The sequence below is a fragment of the Temnothorax americanus genome, unplaced genomic scaffold, assembly GCF_048541705.1.
Source record: "Temnothorax americanus isolate GAGA-0224 unplaced genomic scaffold, ASM4854170v1 Scaffold30, whole genome shotgun sequence".
In the NCBI taxonomy this organism is placed as follows: domain Eukaryota; kingdom Metazoa; phylum Arthropoda; class Insecta; order Hymenoptera; family Formicidae; genus Temnothorax; species Temnothorax americanus.
In genome coordinates, this window is record NW_027509443.1 from 868,565 (window position 1) to 883,442 (window position 14,878).

General features: G+C 34.9%; 1 protein-coding gene and 1 long non-coding RNA gene across 3 annotated transcripts; both read left to right on the forward strand.

The window, feature by feature from the left end:
* The first annotated feature begins 2,046 nt into the window (after nucleotides 1-2,046).
* Nucleotides 2,047-5,342, forward strand: LOC143900793 (uncharacterized). Its single transcript, XR_013257877.1, has 3 exons — nucleotides 2,047-2,401; nucleotides 3,456-3,570; nucleotides 4,256-5,342. It is a non-coding gene; the product is annotated as an uncharacterized LOC143900793 (long non-coding RNA).
* Nucleotides 5,343-5,611: 269 nt separating this feature from the next.
* LOC143900792 (uncharacterized) lies at nucleotides 5,612-11,266 on the forward strand. Of its 2 annotated transcripts, none has more exons than XM_077412501.1 (6): nucleotides 5,612-6,282; nucleotides 9,393-9,603; nucleotides 9,667-10,152; nucleotides 10,280-10,500; nucleotides 10,712-10,892; nucleotides 11,009-11,266. In XM_077412501.1, exons 1-6 carry the CDS (start codon nucleotides 6,262-6,264, stop codon nucleotides 11,104-11,106), a joined length of 1,218 nt encoding a protein of 405 aa, XP_077268627.1. In that variant the 5' UTR covers nucleotides 5,612-6,261; the 3' UTR covers nucleotides 11,107-11,266. The 2 variants fall into 2 exon arrangements, with proteins under 2 accessions (XP_077268627.1, XP_077268628.1); XM_077412502.1 differs by lacking the exon at nucleotides 5,612-6,282 and adding an exon at nucleotides 7,535-9,267.
* The last annotated feature ends 3,612 nt before the right edge of the window (nucleotides 11,267-14,878 follow it).

Sequence of the window (14,878 nt, forward strand, 5' to 3'; positions counted from 1 at the left end):
AGATCGGCATACAGTTGCGGTAACGTGTAATCTTGGAAAACCACGTCGTACACCACACGTGCACAGGTGCGTAGCGAAGCTGCGAGTCGACTCGCGTTCGGCATCACGGATTCTAGGCGCGAGTGCGACAAGTATAACGGCGGAACGCGGACAGACGGAGCTGACTCTAATCTGGTCGGCCTCGAAAACCTCTCCTCCGTATGCCGTTATTATTCCCGTCACCCGTTACTCGGTAGACGAATAAAAAGAGGTCCGCCGCCTCCGAGTGTCAGTGGGCTCGTATCTTCGAGCATATGGCGGTCCCATGTTTCCCGATCTGTCTCCCTCTTTTGTGCTTTCACTTCTGCAAGCTTCGCAAACTTCGTGCGGACGACTAACTCAGTCGCTAGCGGGCGACGGGCAGTAAGAGCGAACCTCAGACGAAGATTACGGATTGCAATCTGCAGTGAAACATATTCGACAAGTCTTCGCGCACAGTTGTTTTGGTTGAGAATTAATTTACGACACTTGCGGTATATGTATGTTCAACGTGCAACTGTGATAACAGCGGCAACAAGATAGTCACAGGGGGAAATAGTAAATCGGATCGACATCGATCAGACCCTAAGTATATAGCAAAGTGACGTCAGAAGACGACATAATGACGTCTATTTTTAATCATTTTTAGTCTATGACGTCGTCGGCGACTAATAATGGACATTTATAAGACGTTATTATTTCTTAGACCATCTAAAAACGTTATTTTAAAGACGTCTTAAAATCGTCCAAATACTTTTTGTAATATAACTATTTTTTACTTCTTAATATTGTGTATAATAAAGTAATAATAAAAAAATAAAAACTACAAAATTAACTACAATATGTTTGTTTCGCAACTTTATGATTGAAGTGGTGAATTTATGGTATAAGTGGATGCAGTTGCGTGTGATTAAAGTTTTATGATAACTATTTCATGCAGTGCTATAGCTATCAAGAAGATTATCATTACAAAATCTTTGAACACTTTAAAGATGTACCTGTTATAGACAAGTTAATAAGGAAGTATCAGGGCATCAGGGTCAGAAGATCGTCACTGTCCACTGGATCATCGAAGTCAAGCAACACGGGCGCGATACTGTACTAGGATGGGTGACCGCCTTGAGAGAGCGGCAACCTCATCGCTATCGCTATCGCCTATTGTGCAAGAAGCTTTAAAAACGTTTTTTTCTTAGATAAAGAAAAAGAACGTTTTTTTATAAACGTTCATCAAGTGGACATTTTAACATTTTAATTTCATAAAAAACATTTAGGAACTGGTATGTCGTACATTGAACCTATTTTTGCCTTCAATAAGACGTCAGAAAATAAAATCGTATGGATGTGACATATCGACGTCATTTTCGGGTCTCACGAGACCTATTTATAGGACGTCTGATTGATCATTTTGTGAGCAAAATTTACCGTCATTATGACGTCATTTTGCTACTTGGGACGTCGATGGTGTCTACAGCTTTCCCAGATCGAAATAGCAAATCAGATCGACGTCGGTCAAACGTCGATAGCATTTACAACTTCGATCGATTATAAATAGGTTTAAATTGAAATATGAAATATTAAAAAATTAAACGGGTCTTAATTCCTATCTACCATAAATAAATGGACATGAGGATTTTACCTGCTTTTGGTTACAAATAAACTCATTCATATATTTTTCGACACGTATAAAATTAGGAAAATTATGTACATACATGCAAAGGTGGTCAAAATATAGCGTGAGTTAATACAAAATAACGCTGTATTTTGTCCATCTTGTATATATGTATATGGAAAATTATACATATATATATATATGCTATCTATATATTATTATAATATTTTTTTTATTATATAATTATTATATTATAATAAGATTGTTATAATTATATAACATGCATAAATATTGTTTGGCGTATCGCCGTGTATATATATATAGTTGTAGCTGTACATAACTAGATTAGTAGTTAGATTACTCTCGCGCGAAACGTCGGTGGATCGCGATTGGTAAAAATCTATGCGACTCACTTATTATGGTGCTGCCATCGCTCATCCACCGACGACGGCACCCATTACCTCCAGAAAACGGGGAGCACCTACTCGCCCGCAGCACGTTTCACCGTTTCAGGACCGCGGGCGGACTCATTGGCACTCATCGTCACGCTGTCGTGGAGATCTCATTGCTACGCAGTCGTGAAGCACGGATCAAAAACCTACGAAAAAAAAAAATCCGGCCGCATGTTCGCTGTTCGCCGATCTCTCGCATGCCTCGCCTGCTTGCTCGCTTGCCTACTTGCGCGTGCCTGCTCTCTCTCGCTATCTATACGCTATCCAGGGAGGGGCCACGGACGAGAATCGGTGGACGTCATAGGACGACCGGCGAACCACGGTAAGTCGCTTTTCGCTTTTCGCTATCCATTGCACATCTTGCTCTTTTGCTTTACAATTAGTCGTGAGGGGATTTTAATTACCCCCCTCTGGTCCTTCGAGCAATATCGCTAATTTCGCACATCTCGCCTCCGGAGGACTGACACCCCCCCGCTCAAATATATATAAAATATAATATATTTTAGCTTTAAATTTTGACCGTCGAAACTAATAAAGAGTACATCATGCCACCAGATTCACGATTTTTAAAACAGTTGCAAATTAAGCAGCTATCTCTGCTGAGCACAGCCAGATGATATATTCAGCTGTGGCCATATTGTCGTTCTGAGTCGCAGTGATGTTAAATTAAAAATGAGACGCTATCTCATCGAAATATGGAGATGGTGAGGATACACACACAAAGATCGAAGAGCCGCTCGCTCACTGCCGCTCAGTGCTGAGCGCTCACGGACGTGGCTCCTCTTTTGTGTGAGTACTGAGTACTCCTTCCAGCATCTCTTTTTCACGGGACCGCGTCATGGCCTCGATCGACCAATGCGATTACATCGCCCGCGACGCACGATATCCAATGAGCGTGCTGCGATGAGTGCAAGGCTACGTTCATTGATGGATATCGTGTGTCGCGCGCGATTGACGTGATCTAGGCTGCGTTCGGAAACGTCACCCGAGTGCACACAAATATACTCCCTTATCTTTCTATCTCAGCGAGTTAGAAGGAGAAGAGAGTATACCCATGTGTACCCGGTTGACGTTTCCGAACACAGCCCTAGAGTTCCTATAATAAGAGTTAAGGGTCGGTATCACAGTCTCCGATTAACGTGATTCTCCGATTAAACTCTTTCTAGGGGGATAGTTAGAAAGAGATGCAGAGTGAGTTTAATCGGAGAATCACGTTAATCGGAGACTGTGATACCGGCCCTAAGCCAATGTGGTGACGATTTTTGATTGGTCCCGCCATATATTTCAGCCAAGTTAGTAGGAGTGAGACAAAGCTATAACGGTGTCCTAACTCTTATTGTAGGAACCCTCTAACGTGATCGTGCTTGTCTGTCGAGGCCATCACAGTACACTGCAGCCGTGTTTCGTGTCTGGCATCACTGCTGAGAGTGCTGAGTCGTGCTATTTAATAAAGTCAGCAATCAATTATCGAAAATGAGTGAAAGTCCACCGGTAAGTTTTTCATAGTGTTATTTCTCATTTATCTGTTTTTAACTTCAAGAATTCTCGTTTTCGAAATCTATATATTTAATACTACATAAATTCGGAATTTGATGCCATCTTGGCGACAATTTGCTATCAAAGGTGTATTCTGTGTTTGCTGGGTATATTTGGTCGATTCAGATTACCTTTTGTAAGTTTATTGTTTACTTTATTTACTCAATAGCAACCTATATCGTGTCGTTTGATGTCATCATAATATCAATATTTGGTCATTATTGGTTATTATAATGTCAAAATGACATCAGATGATAGATTTCTACTTGAGTTTTGTGTCCTTGAAAAATCTATAGATAATTATGATTACTTCATAAATAACTTATGAAATATAATTTTCATATAGTTCATAATTTGTTAATAAATATTTGTTCAGGTTTATTTAATTGGAAACGTTGTGTGCTCTCATATGCTTTACTTTATAACCTCATTATGCAGGTTAAATGTTATCGATCATCAATAATTCCGCTATTCTTATACTTCTTGCTTTTGCCATTATTTATTTATGATTTTCGTTCTATCGAGATTTTTATATTATTGTAAATGCAACATAAGCAGCATATATATATTAATGTTATTATATATTAATTGTTTTTATATAATAAATATTTTATTTTATATATCGTTCTTACATGTAAAGTATCGTAGAAATGCGAAGAAACAAGTTATCAAGGAATTAGTTCGCCAAAGTAGGATTAAAGCAAAACTGACTGATTTAAGAAGACGAATAACCGCGGTTTATGAAGCAGAAACTTCGTTCGATGATAATGAAGAAATTCATGTGCTGTCTATTCCAAAGATCAACAATGAAGATATTCCGTCAGAAACGAATAGCTCTGAATTATCAGCAATATTATCAGCAGGATCTGAGGCATCTAATGGTACAAGAGTATAAAAGCAAACCTTGATAATGCTTCTTGCTAAATATTTATAAATGTTTACAATTCAGTTATTATTGATATCAATATGGATGGCTTTCCATTATCTAAAAGCTCTAAATTAAAGTTTTGGCCAATTTTACAATAGGTTATTTGATAAATATAGAAAATGAACCGTTTATTATTTGTTTGTATTTTAGTGATCATGATCCTGCTGATATGCATTCTTATCTGCACGAATTCGTCAATGAACTAGATAATTTATTGGAAAATGGTTATGTTCGGGATGGCTTCACATATCCATTCATAATAAGAAATTATATTCTTGATGCACCATCCAGTGAGAAAGCTAATATCGAAACGATGTCGAAACGACGTCGAAATTAGCTCGATAACGCTGGCAAGGGTAAAAAAAAGTCAACGTTCGTTTGAATTTCGACATATTTTCGAGTAATCTTAAATAAACTGACATGAATGATAGACAGCTCCTCCTGTTACTGTGTTTTGTTCAATTTTACTGTTGTAACTCTGTGCACATCCGTTTATATGCAAAATCTCGATTCGAGGTCAAAATGATATCAATATGATACTTTTAGTCCGATGTTGAAATGACTCATCGATTCGACGTCGATTTGACGAGTCATTTCTTACTGAGTAAGAATTCCCATATACAGCACAGATGCTTGCAGTCACATTGCAGAAACGTTGCAACATTGCAAAACGGCAAATATTCACATACAATCAACAATAATATTCGCCGTTTTAATTTTCTTGGCGTGATTAGTTAAATTATTTTGTATATGTACTGAAAAAGACTACCCGGCAAAAAATGTTTTATATAAAAGCATATCTAATCAGTAAAAAAGCTATAATATCTAAACGATGTCGAAACGTCGTCGAATTTAGCTCGATTATGTTGGCAAGGGTAAAAAAGTCAACGTTTGTTTGAATTTTGACATATTTTCGAGTAACCTTAAATAAACTGATATGAATGATAGACAGCCACTCCTGTTACCGTTTTATTCAATTTTACTGTTGTAACTCTGTGCACATCCGTTTATATGTAAAATCTCGATTCGAGATCGAAATGATATCAATATGTACTTTTAATTCAAAGTTGAAAATACTTATCGATTCGACATCAATTTGACGTCGATTCGACGAGTCATTTTTTACTTACTGGAATAATAATTTCGAGTTTTGTTTTTTAGTTTTCCTAAGATCATGCATTCCTTATAATTATAACGTTGCTGTCTCGCTGGAATTTAGAAATAATTTGTACAAATATTGATAAATATTAATATTGATAAAGGTCTAAATTTCTACTATAGTATTGTTGCAAATATTATATAATACATAATTGCAACATTCCCAATGTCATCCAGATTTCGTCATATAAGGCCGATTTCACAGTCTCTGATTAACTTGATGCTCCGATTAAACTCACTATTCGTCTCCTTCTAGAGGGACAGTTAGAAAGAGATGCAAAGTGAGTTTAATCGGAGGATCACATTAATCGGAAACCGTGAAATCGGCTCATAATCTTTATAATCTTTTCCTATCAAGGTATGGTATATCGATATACTGCGGTTGATGATCGATACATATCGACACGGTGTATCGATTGCCGGGATCGCCCATTACTCCTAACCTAATCTCCATGCATTTGGCGGCATGCAGTGGACGCAGCGGTTTGTGGCAGTTAGCAAGCATCGTGCATTGATTATATTTTAATTGTCACTTGGCCTTAGCTTGGGTTCATATCGCAATGGACAACGAAGATAGACCAGTGAGTAATACAAATATTATCTTATACCCTTCGTTACTTACTATTGTATAATAAAATACATTTTTTTGTACTCGTATATAAGAATATGCATATCGTCAGTCAGACAGCGTTTTAAATTAAGTCCCATAAAATTCCTGTATAGCATTCATTATTATCCTAAAGGAATTAAATATGTGCTAATATATGTACAATGAGAGCTATCAAATAATGTCATATTCCCTGGATTCCATAAAACGCATGATAACCAAATTCGACATCTGTGATATTTATGTGGCAGAGAAAAGTGCTGCAAAGTGGCTAATCAACAGTTCATGGAGAAAGCAGAAAAATGGTTCTTTTGGGAAAAGGACTGAACATGTCTCTGAGTCTTCAAGGGAAAAAAAGAAGTCAACATAATAAGGCTATTTTTCAAAAATTTTAGCTAGTCATATGAGATTATATGTGTTATACACAAAAAAGTTAAAAAGATTCTACAATATTTCTTAGCTTTCCTGTGAATTGTCCTTTTTTTATGTTAGACAAAGCAAATCAGCATAGCGAAGCAGTTTTGTTTTGGAAGTTTGCTTTATTTAAGAAAAACAGCAGATGTTTGAACAATTTTACTTGTTCTTTTTTGTCAAATTTTATTTTTACTTCAGCTATTAATGTGAAATAATGTCTCAATACACCAAGCATTAGTTACATGACATTTTTGTTATAACTTTCCATCCACTCAACATGTGTTATATTAACATGATTGAGTGCTAAATTATAACATACACATGTCATGTAACTGATTTTCTATGTTGACTGGGGTACTTCATATGTCTATCACAGAAACTTAAGATGCAACAATCTTTCTTAGCTCTTTTCTAGATTTGTTTTATATTTTTTATGAGGAAAGATAATTATTATGTGCAAAATTTTAAAAGTTTGATTTATTTTAGAGAAACAGCTAAATTATGGATAATTTTAATTCTTTTCTTGTTTATTTTTATTTTTACTTCAACTATTCATGTAAGATAGCGAATAATATAACTCCACATAAGGAGTACTAATACTATTAAAATGGAATAATCTTCCTTACCTTTTCTCTTGTACTTTTCATATGTCAAAGAAAGATAATTATTATCTATAAAATTTTGAAAAAATGTTTTATTTACAAGAGAATATATCTATATACCTTGTAAATGGTTTTATTTTGTATTTCCTTGTTTATTTCTATGTCTTATATATATTTTTCATCAATATAAAGTTATTTTTTGAAAATCTTGATTTTGAAGGAAAATATAGAAAATACAAGAATGATTAATATTATCTATAATTATAGTCACCTATCTTTCTAGTTTAATTAATTCTAAATAAACAATAAATATTTCTTGTGAATCGCGTTTAGCTATATTGGTAAAGATAAGGCAATATAAATGCCTCACACCCTAGTAAAAAATAAAAAATCAATTTTAACCTCGAATCGATATTCTATGCTGAATCGATATTGATGGTTGATTCTTGCTATTTAGTAAATTTCCCTACTGAGGCTTAATTAAAATTATTTTGGTTTATATCTCTTTATTTCTCTACATCTCTATTAAACCTTAGTAAAAAGATGTCTTTGACGTCGATTTGATGTCTTTTCAATCATTATTTCTCACTGTGATCATGTTAGTGTAGTCAACGCTGCTCAATAATCAAGAAGCTATTTGCCGCAAATTTTGAAATATTAAAATTAAATATCATAATTTTAAAATCTCTCAAAGACAATAGCGAATAATATATAGAGATAGTTATTTTGTTTTTGTCTATCTTATTATTGTGTAAATTTCGTTAGATACTATATTGTACGATGACCATATTTCGATATCATTTCGATATCATTTCGACTTTTTATTTCTCACTGGGGCAGCTCGCTCATTGGTGAAATGTTGTGTTAGTCATGGAGGTTACGGAACTTGTGAAAAGTGCACCTGTGTTGGTGAATATGTTGCTGATCGTGTAGTCTACACAAATCTGAATGCTCCATTGCGAACTGATCACTCGTTCATCACTCAGGAAGATCCACTTTATCATATAGGCCGTTCTATTCTAGAAAGAGTACATATAGGAATGGTTTCCCAATTTAGATTAGATCCATTTCATTTAGTCTGGCATGGAGTCTTTAAACGATTATTGATGACATGGATGCAACGGAATGGACCATGGAAACTTATCAAGTTCTTTAGAAAAAATATTTCTAACAATTTAATGTTTTTAAAGGATTTCTGTCCAAGTGATTTTCGCAGACCACCGAGATCAATTAACGACTGGAAGATGTACAGAGGTGCAGAAGAGAGGAGACTATGTCTTTATGATGGACTCCTAGTATTTCGTGATAAATTGCAGGAAAACATTTACAGAAATTATCTCTTACTTCAGGCTGCTCTTTATATCCTCTCTAGCCCTTTGCATGTCAATGTACTTAATGACTTTGTTAATGAATTACTCAGAACTTTCATTCAGCATTGTATCAATTTATATGGGAGACGTTTTGTGGTGTATAATGTTCACTCACTCTGTCATTTGGCTCAAAAATGCGCAGAACACGGACCTCTAGAAAATTTCAACTCTTTTATATTTGAAAATCGTTTAAAATCAATCAAAAGTAGCCTAGAATCTGGATATAAACCACTACAACAAGCTGCACGACGAGATTTGGAGCGAACCAGAACAGTAAAAATTGAATTGAAAACTAAAGAAAAGACTGTTCACCTTTCTTACAGACATGAAGATGAAGATGCAGAAGAACAATTACCAGGAACATATTTTCAGTGTCTTTCTATTGATAGTGTGATTTTCCGGACTGGTATAAATGCAAGTTTCAGAAATAAATGACGAAAGACTTGTCGTGCCATGGCAGAACGTTCATGCTAAGTGTTGGTTGATGCCTTCCAATGATAATTCTTTTTTACGCGTTCCTCTTCTTCACACAATGCCATTGTTTTAATAATATTTAACATTTTTTTAGCTAGGGTATGTTTAACATTTGGAACGTAAAAAATTTACAATTAAAAACATTGTCATTGCCCAAAAAGTACAATTTGTGATATGAAAAAACATGGTTATTAAATTTTATCGTTTACCTTTTTATTTTGCAGTTTGTGGTCGTGAAGTTTTTATCTACCGATAATGATGAAGATGAATATTACGAGGTAGCTCTCTCAAAGTGGCTTCAAAATTTAGATAAAAATATGACCGGGAGCATACTCTGGCCAGGAGATGATTCTACAGCAGGGACGTTAGTGCGAACTCAAGTAAATGCGCAATCAAATTGGTCCATTCATACAGTGGAAGTTAAAAGATATTATGGTAAGCAATTTTTCTTTGTATTCTTTTTACTTATATCTTAGTAATAATATTTCTCTGCTACAGATACATATTTTCATGCACGAAAAGGATTGGCAGGAATAATAGAATATGCCTCAGCCTATGAGACTGATACTGAAAAAGAAATGGGAAGAGGAAAAAGAAAGAAAAAAATAAAACCAATCACATATTCAGATGAGTCTGATAATGGCCAGCATTTAGAAAATCAATTTAAGAAAAAAAAGCCAAGCATTCCTTCACCATCAGCAATCCATGTTCCTGAAGCTTCTACCTCAGTTGATAAGATTTCTAGTCATAAGTGCAAAAGATACATTATTGAAGATTCCTCAAACATCAAAGAATCGAAAGTTGCAAGACATCTGGATAAACCTAAAGTTCCTCTAATAAGAGTTAGGACACCGTCCACCATTAACAGGGGAGAAGTTAGTGGGAGTAAGACAAAGCACATTCCGAGGTACGAGCGTAGCCCACTTTCTTCCAAAGAAAAGTTAGATCCACCTATTCGTAATTCGTCAAATTTTTTTGGTCCAGGTAAGTTAGGTATTCTTTTTGCATATACACACGAACCCGCGCGCGCGCATACACACACAGACACATGCACACACGCACACGCACAAGTTGTAATAATCTATGTCATTTTATGTTAACATATTTTCAGATTTTCACGAGCGTTTTATAAGATTAGAAAAAAAATTAGAAGACATCAGTAGTAAGCTTGACGTTGTTATTATGAATCAAGCGAACTTAAATAGAAGTCTGCTTCCGGAAAAGTCTGTCATCAATAGACCCTCAAATCTACCCTCTCTGCCTCTGAGTGACATAAAAAGCCTTGAAGAATTTGAGAAATTTTTATCCAAAGAAGTAAATCTTTCAGCAGCAGTAAGTAATATTTTATTATGCTTATACAACTTGATATATTTTTATTATTTTATGGCTGCATTCTGGATATTCACTGTCAGTACTGAATCTATAGTTTACGTCACATATACTATAGATTTTCAGTACTGGCAGTGAATATCGGAACGCCATCTATATCTCTGTAATATGTTTCATAAATATTGGTTTTTTTTGTTTGGTCCCTTTCTTGTAGTGCTACTATTTGAAGAATTTGCCTTTGGGAAATAATGAGAAAACTGCAACGTCAAAACTTATGACTCAATTGATGACCAATTCCTTAGCTGTACATTTTAATTTTGAGGGTCATAATCCTCAGAAAGCTATGAAAATTAAAAGGTCATTTAAACAGTTGAAACTTTGGGAATTATTTCAAGGTATTCTATCTTCTTTCAAATATTTCGTCTCTCAAAGTTTTTAATTTATTATACAATATTAGGTAACTCAGAGATTCGCAGAATATTTATTTCTCTTTATTGTACTTTTAATCTAGGAGTGATGCTACTAAAATTTCCGAACAGCGATTTATCAGAAGCTTTAAATGCAGTCAGAAATTGGCTACGAAATGCTGCTTGGCGTAAACAAGATTAAAATATAAAATTGTTTAGGATTTCCCTTTTATATGCAATTTTTGAAGCCTTATTATATTATTGGTGTTTCTTTTTCGCTTTATTTTATTGTACTAAAGTAACTATTATATAGAAAGTTTGTCAGATTCAATTTTAAGTTTAAATATATAATGTTACGTATATATGTGCGTATATTAACGTCGATATTAACATCTAGATAGCGTCAAAATTCAAAGATCTGGCGTCTACATAGACGTCAAATTAGATCTCATTTAGAATGTCTATTCGACTTGCCATTTCTCCCTGGGAACAAGATAGTCACATTGAGTTTATGAATATTAAATTTGTTTATTGTATTGGCAATTTTATGCAATATCACGTCGGTATGATCGTTAAATTATGCATTCGAAAAATTTTAGTGTCGCCGCATCTCGATTTTTTTAATACTAAATATCACCGACGTGTTCCCTAAATATCACTGACGATTTCCCTTTCGTTGAATATGCACGAATGTCCCAAAGGAAGGCCTATCGAAATTGAGCGGATGAATATTCAATAATACAAACATAAAACTGTTCACGCAATCAGACAACAGTAAATACGTCATTTTGATCAGCTACTTTCTTCATCTCTGATTTTTTTTATTACCATGTCACTGACACTTTGTACAATCATGCGTAACTATATATTTTTACTTCATATCTCGAGTTTTGACAATGAGAATTTTATCTCTACGATGCGTTTCCTAATATCTTCTAAATAACTTCACAGCAAGCAACAGCTATAATATTCTTACAAGATCAATTAGTACCTTATATTGATAAGACAAATATAAAAATAAATAACTAATAAAAAGTTCTGAGAATAAGAAAAAAAAATTTTTAATTTGTAAAGGTTTCCAAGAAACAAACATATTATGGGTGCGATTCACTTGGCGCTGCAAACTGCAAACGCTCTTGGAAACATTTCATCCTTGTTGTTTATCAAGTGTTAAACGAGGACAAAATAATGCTCTGAAGCGTTTGAAGCGTCTATATTGGATCGCACTATATATTATTTATCAAAACAACAATAAGAAGAAAAATGAAAAGTATAAGTAATATAAATTTTCATCAGAGAAAGCGCTTTTTCTATATGGGGGTTCAGCAGAAAAATCGATAACGCACAGTAAATAAATAAAGAAAAGAATCGAGAAGAGTCGGAAGTCAATGAGCGCCGTAGATCAAGCCAGCAGCTTGAAGATATATAAGCTCTTTCGCCGACCGATTTAATTGGCATTACGGCCCTTCGCGTGGGTGGCAAACCACGTGCGTGCACGCATCTGCGAGACTGGATGCGCGATACCATCGACGCGCACAGGACACAACGAGAAAGGAAAAAGGAAGGAAATTCCACTAGTCGTCCTCGAGTACCGGGTATACTGGCTCGGATCTTTGGACTCGCGGGAACCCGCACGAAAGCTCGCGCCGGCGAGAGTGCTCCGCTATACCGTTCCGCAGATGTAGCTGATAGGTACTGCGCTTCTCGCAATTTATGCTGTTGATGCCGTGCGTGCGTTCATACACACCTCGTTAACTCGCGATTATTTAACGCGTTATCTGTTGTAATGAGAAATTAATAGACGCGAAAATTACATCCCAAATTGGACGAAAATCTGTCGACAATGGCAGAGAGGAGTGAGAAATGAGTTTCGCAATTCATGAACAAGTGATGTTGGCTCATGTTATTCATGAAAAATCGAAACGAACAATGAATGATGAGTAATCTTCGTAAATCATGTTTTTAATGCGCGTTGCTTTTATCGTGCATGTTCCAGGTGTACTTCTGCATTTTCATGATATAACGTAAATTTTGCAGAGAAGATCACACTTCTATAAAAGAAGATATATTACGCTTCTATAAATTCAATATGCGAAATTGCTTCTAATGTAAAATAAACTGTTTTATCTACGATAACAGCTGATTGTCGATAAGAAACATTTTCTACATCATCGGCAACAGCCTTCCCAGAGATCTGGAAGCTTGATCAGAGCTGATCTAGGTGTCGCATGTTGCCGAGGCGATATTTACTCTGTGTGTAAATGTGTATATATAATTATATTAAATATTAAATAAATAAAAATTAATAATCATTTACAAAGAGAAAGGAAATAAGAAAGATATTCCTAGGTGTAAAATATGTAAAGATAAAAATTAAAATATATAGAAATAAATATAAAAGTTTTTCAATAATACGTTATATTTTTTTGTTCTTAGTTTCTCAAATAGTCTTTTTAATATTTTTGAAATATCTTAGATTATCTCGAAAAAATGCACACATTTTCATAAATTCCATGAACATTTTATTACATTTTTTCGTGTCTGTTTTCCTTAAAAACAATCATATAAAAAAACTAGAGAGAAAATTACACTTCACTTAAATTTAATCGAAAAATATTGGTAGAGTCTATATGTCAAAATAAAGCTCGTCATTTCTCTATGATGAAATGATCGGATTTTACGATTATCACTCTCACGAAAATATTTTTCGACTCGATTAAACGTGCCTATCTCGTCCCACAATTCACCCATGATGCGACGTGATGGCAGGATATGGATATTCTTTTTTTTTTTCTCGTAATATTTTCCATGCTCGACCACCGGACTGGTCGTTCAATCCACATTTTCAATGGGTTTTCGATGGGATTTTACGGCGGCCAAAGCGAGCGTCGCATTCCAAAGCCGATCGATCAATAAATAAATAAAAAAATAGCAAGCCGCGTTAGCTAGAGAAGTCAGTGGATAAAAAATGGTGAAAGCGCAAGTGTAGCGGAAGAAATGACCATTCAAGAGAAGCAATAAAACCCCGCCAAGCAATTATTATTTTCATTTTCAGGACTCTACCCATATATGAACCTCATACATATATGTGTAGTAGTTCAAATCGAAATTTAAGTAATTCACGCACGCATAATTATTTTTTAATTTTTTTATATTCAAAGAGATTATTCTGACCTAATTAACTTGTTTCCATTTTTTTCAAAATATTTTAATATATACATTTATATATTATTCGCCACACCATTTTATAATTAATATACTCGACTACTTTTTTACATAACTTTTGAATAAACAAATTAAATTTCAATTAGACAAAAGCTATTTTAGCAAGGCCGTTGTATTGTTTTCTAGTAATTTTTTACTTTATATAATATATATACACATAAATTATTACACATACAATTACATATATAACTATTGTAAAATATAAAATGTATAAATATTTTACGATCGCAAGCTCTTTTCGAATCATGTTTTGCAATTTCCATCCATTCCATTCAAAATCGCGCGCGTCAATTCTCATTAGTTCTTTCGAAAGATGAGAGCTGATTTCATTCCGTTCCTGAAGAGACAGGAGAGAGGATATTTAAATCTGCTCTCTCGAAATACGTTTATGCCAGCCGTCCGATTCTCGCGGAACAGAGTAGCGAGATTGAGTGTCGGCGGAGGCATCCTTGACTGACAGCAAATACGAGGGGTGAAAAGGATCGCGCGAAAGGATTAGGGAAGAAAGACGCGGAGCCATGGCATGTGCCGAGGCAGCTTGTTTAAGGACGCTCGTGTCTTATCGATCGTTGAACTCCGCAGATAGCCAAAACTTGCTTCTCGCTGTGATTGCAGTTCTGACATTTCCCGTTACCATATTCCCCTTATCTTCAAACTAATATCGCAACAATTTACATATCTTGTAACGCAACTTCCGAGACTGCTAGACGGACAAAGATAATGCGATATATTTTGAGCACGCGATTGCA

Bases quoted from the DNA above. Each gene is read 5' to 3' on its own strand.
- LOC143900792 (XM_077412501.1), top strand. From the start codon at position 6,262: ATGGACAACGAAGATAGACCA. The intron at 6,283-9,392 runs GTGAGTAATACA...TTTATTTTGCAG, and splicing joins TGGACAACGAAGATAGACCA to TTTGTGGTCGTGAAGTTTTT. The intron at 10,893-11,008 runs GTATTCTATCTT...CTTTTAATCTAG, and splicing joins ACTTTGGGAATTATTTCAAG to GAGTGATGCTACTAAAATTT.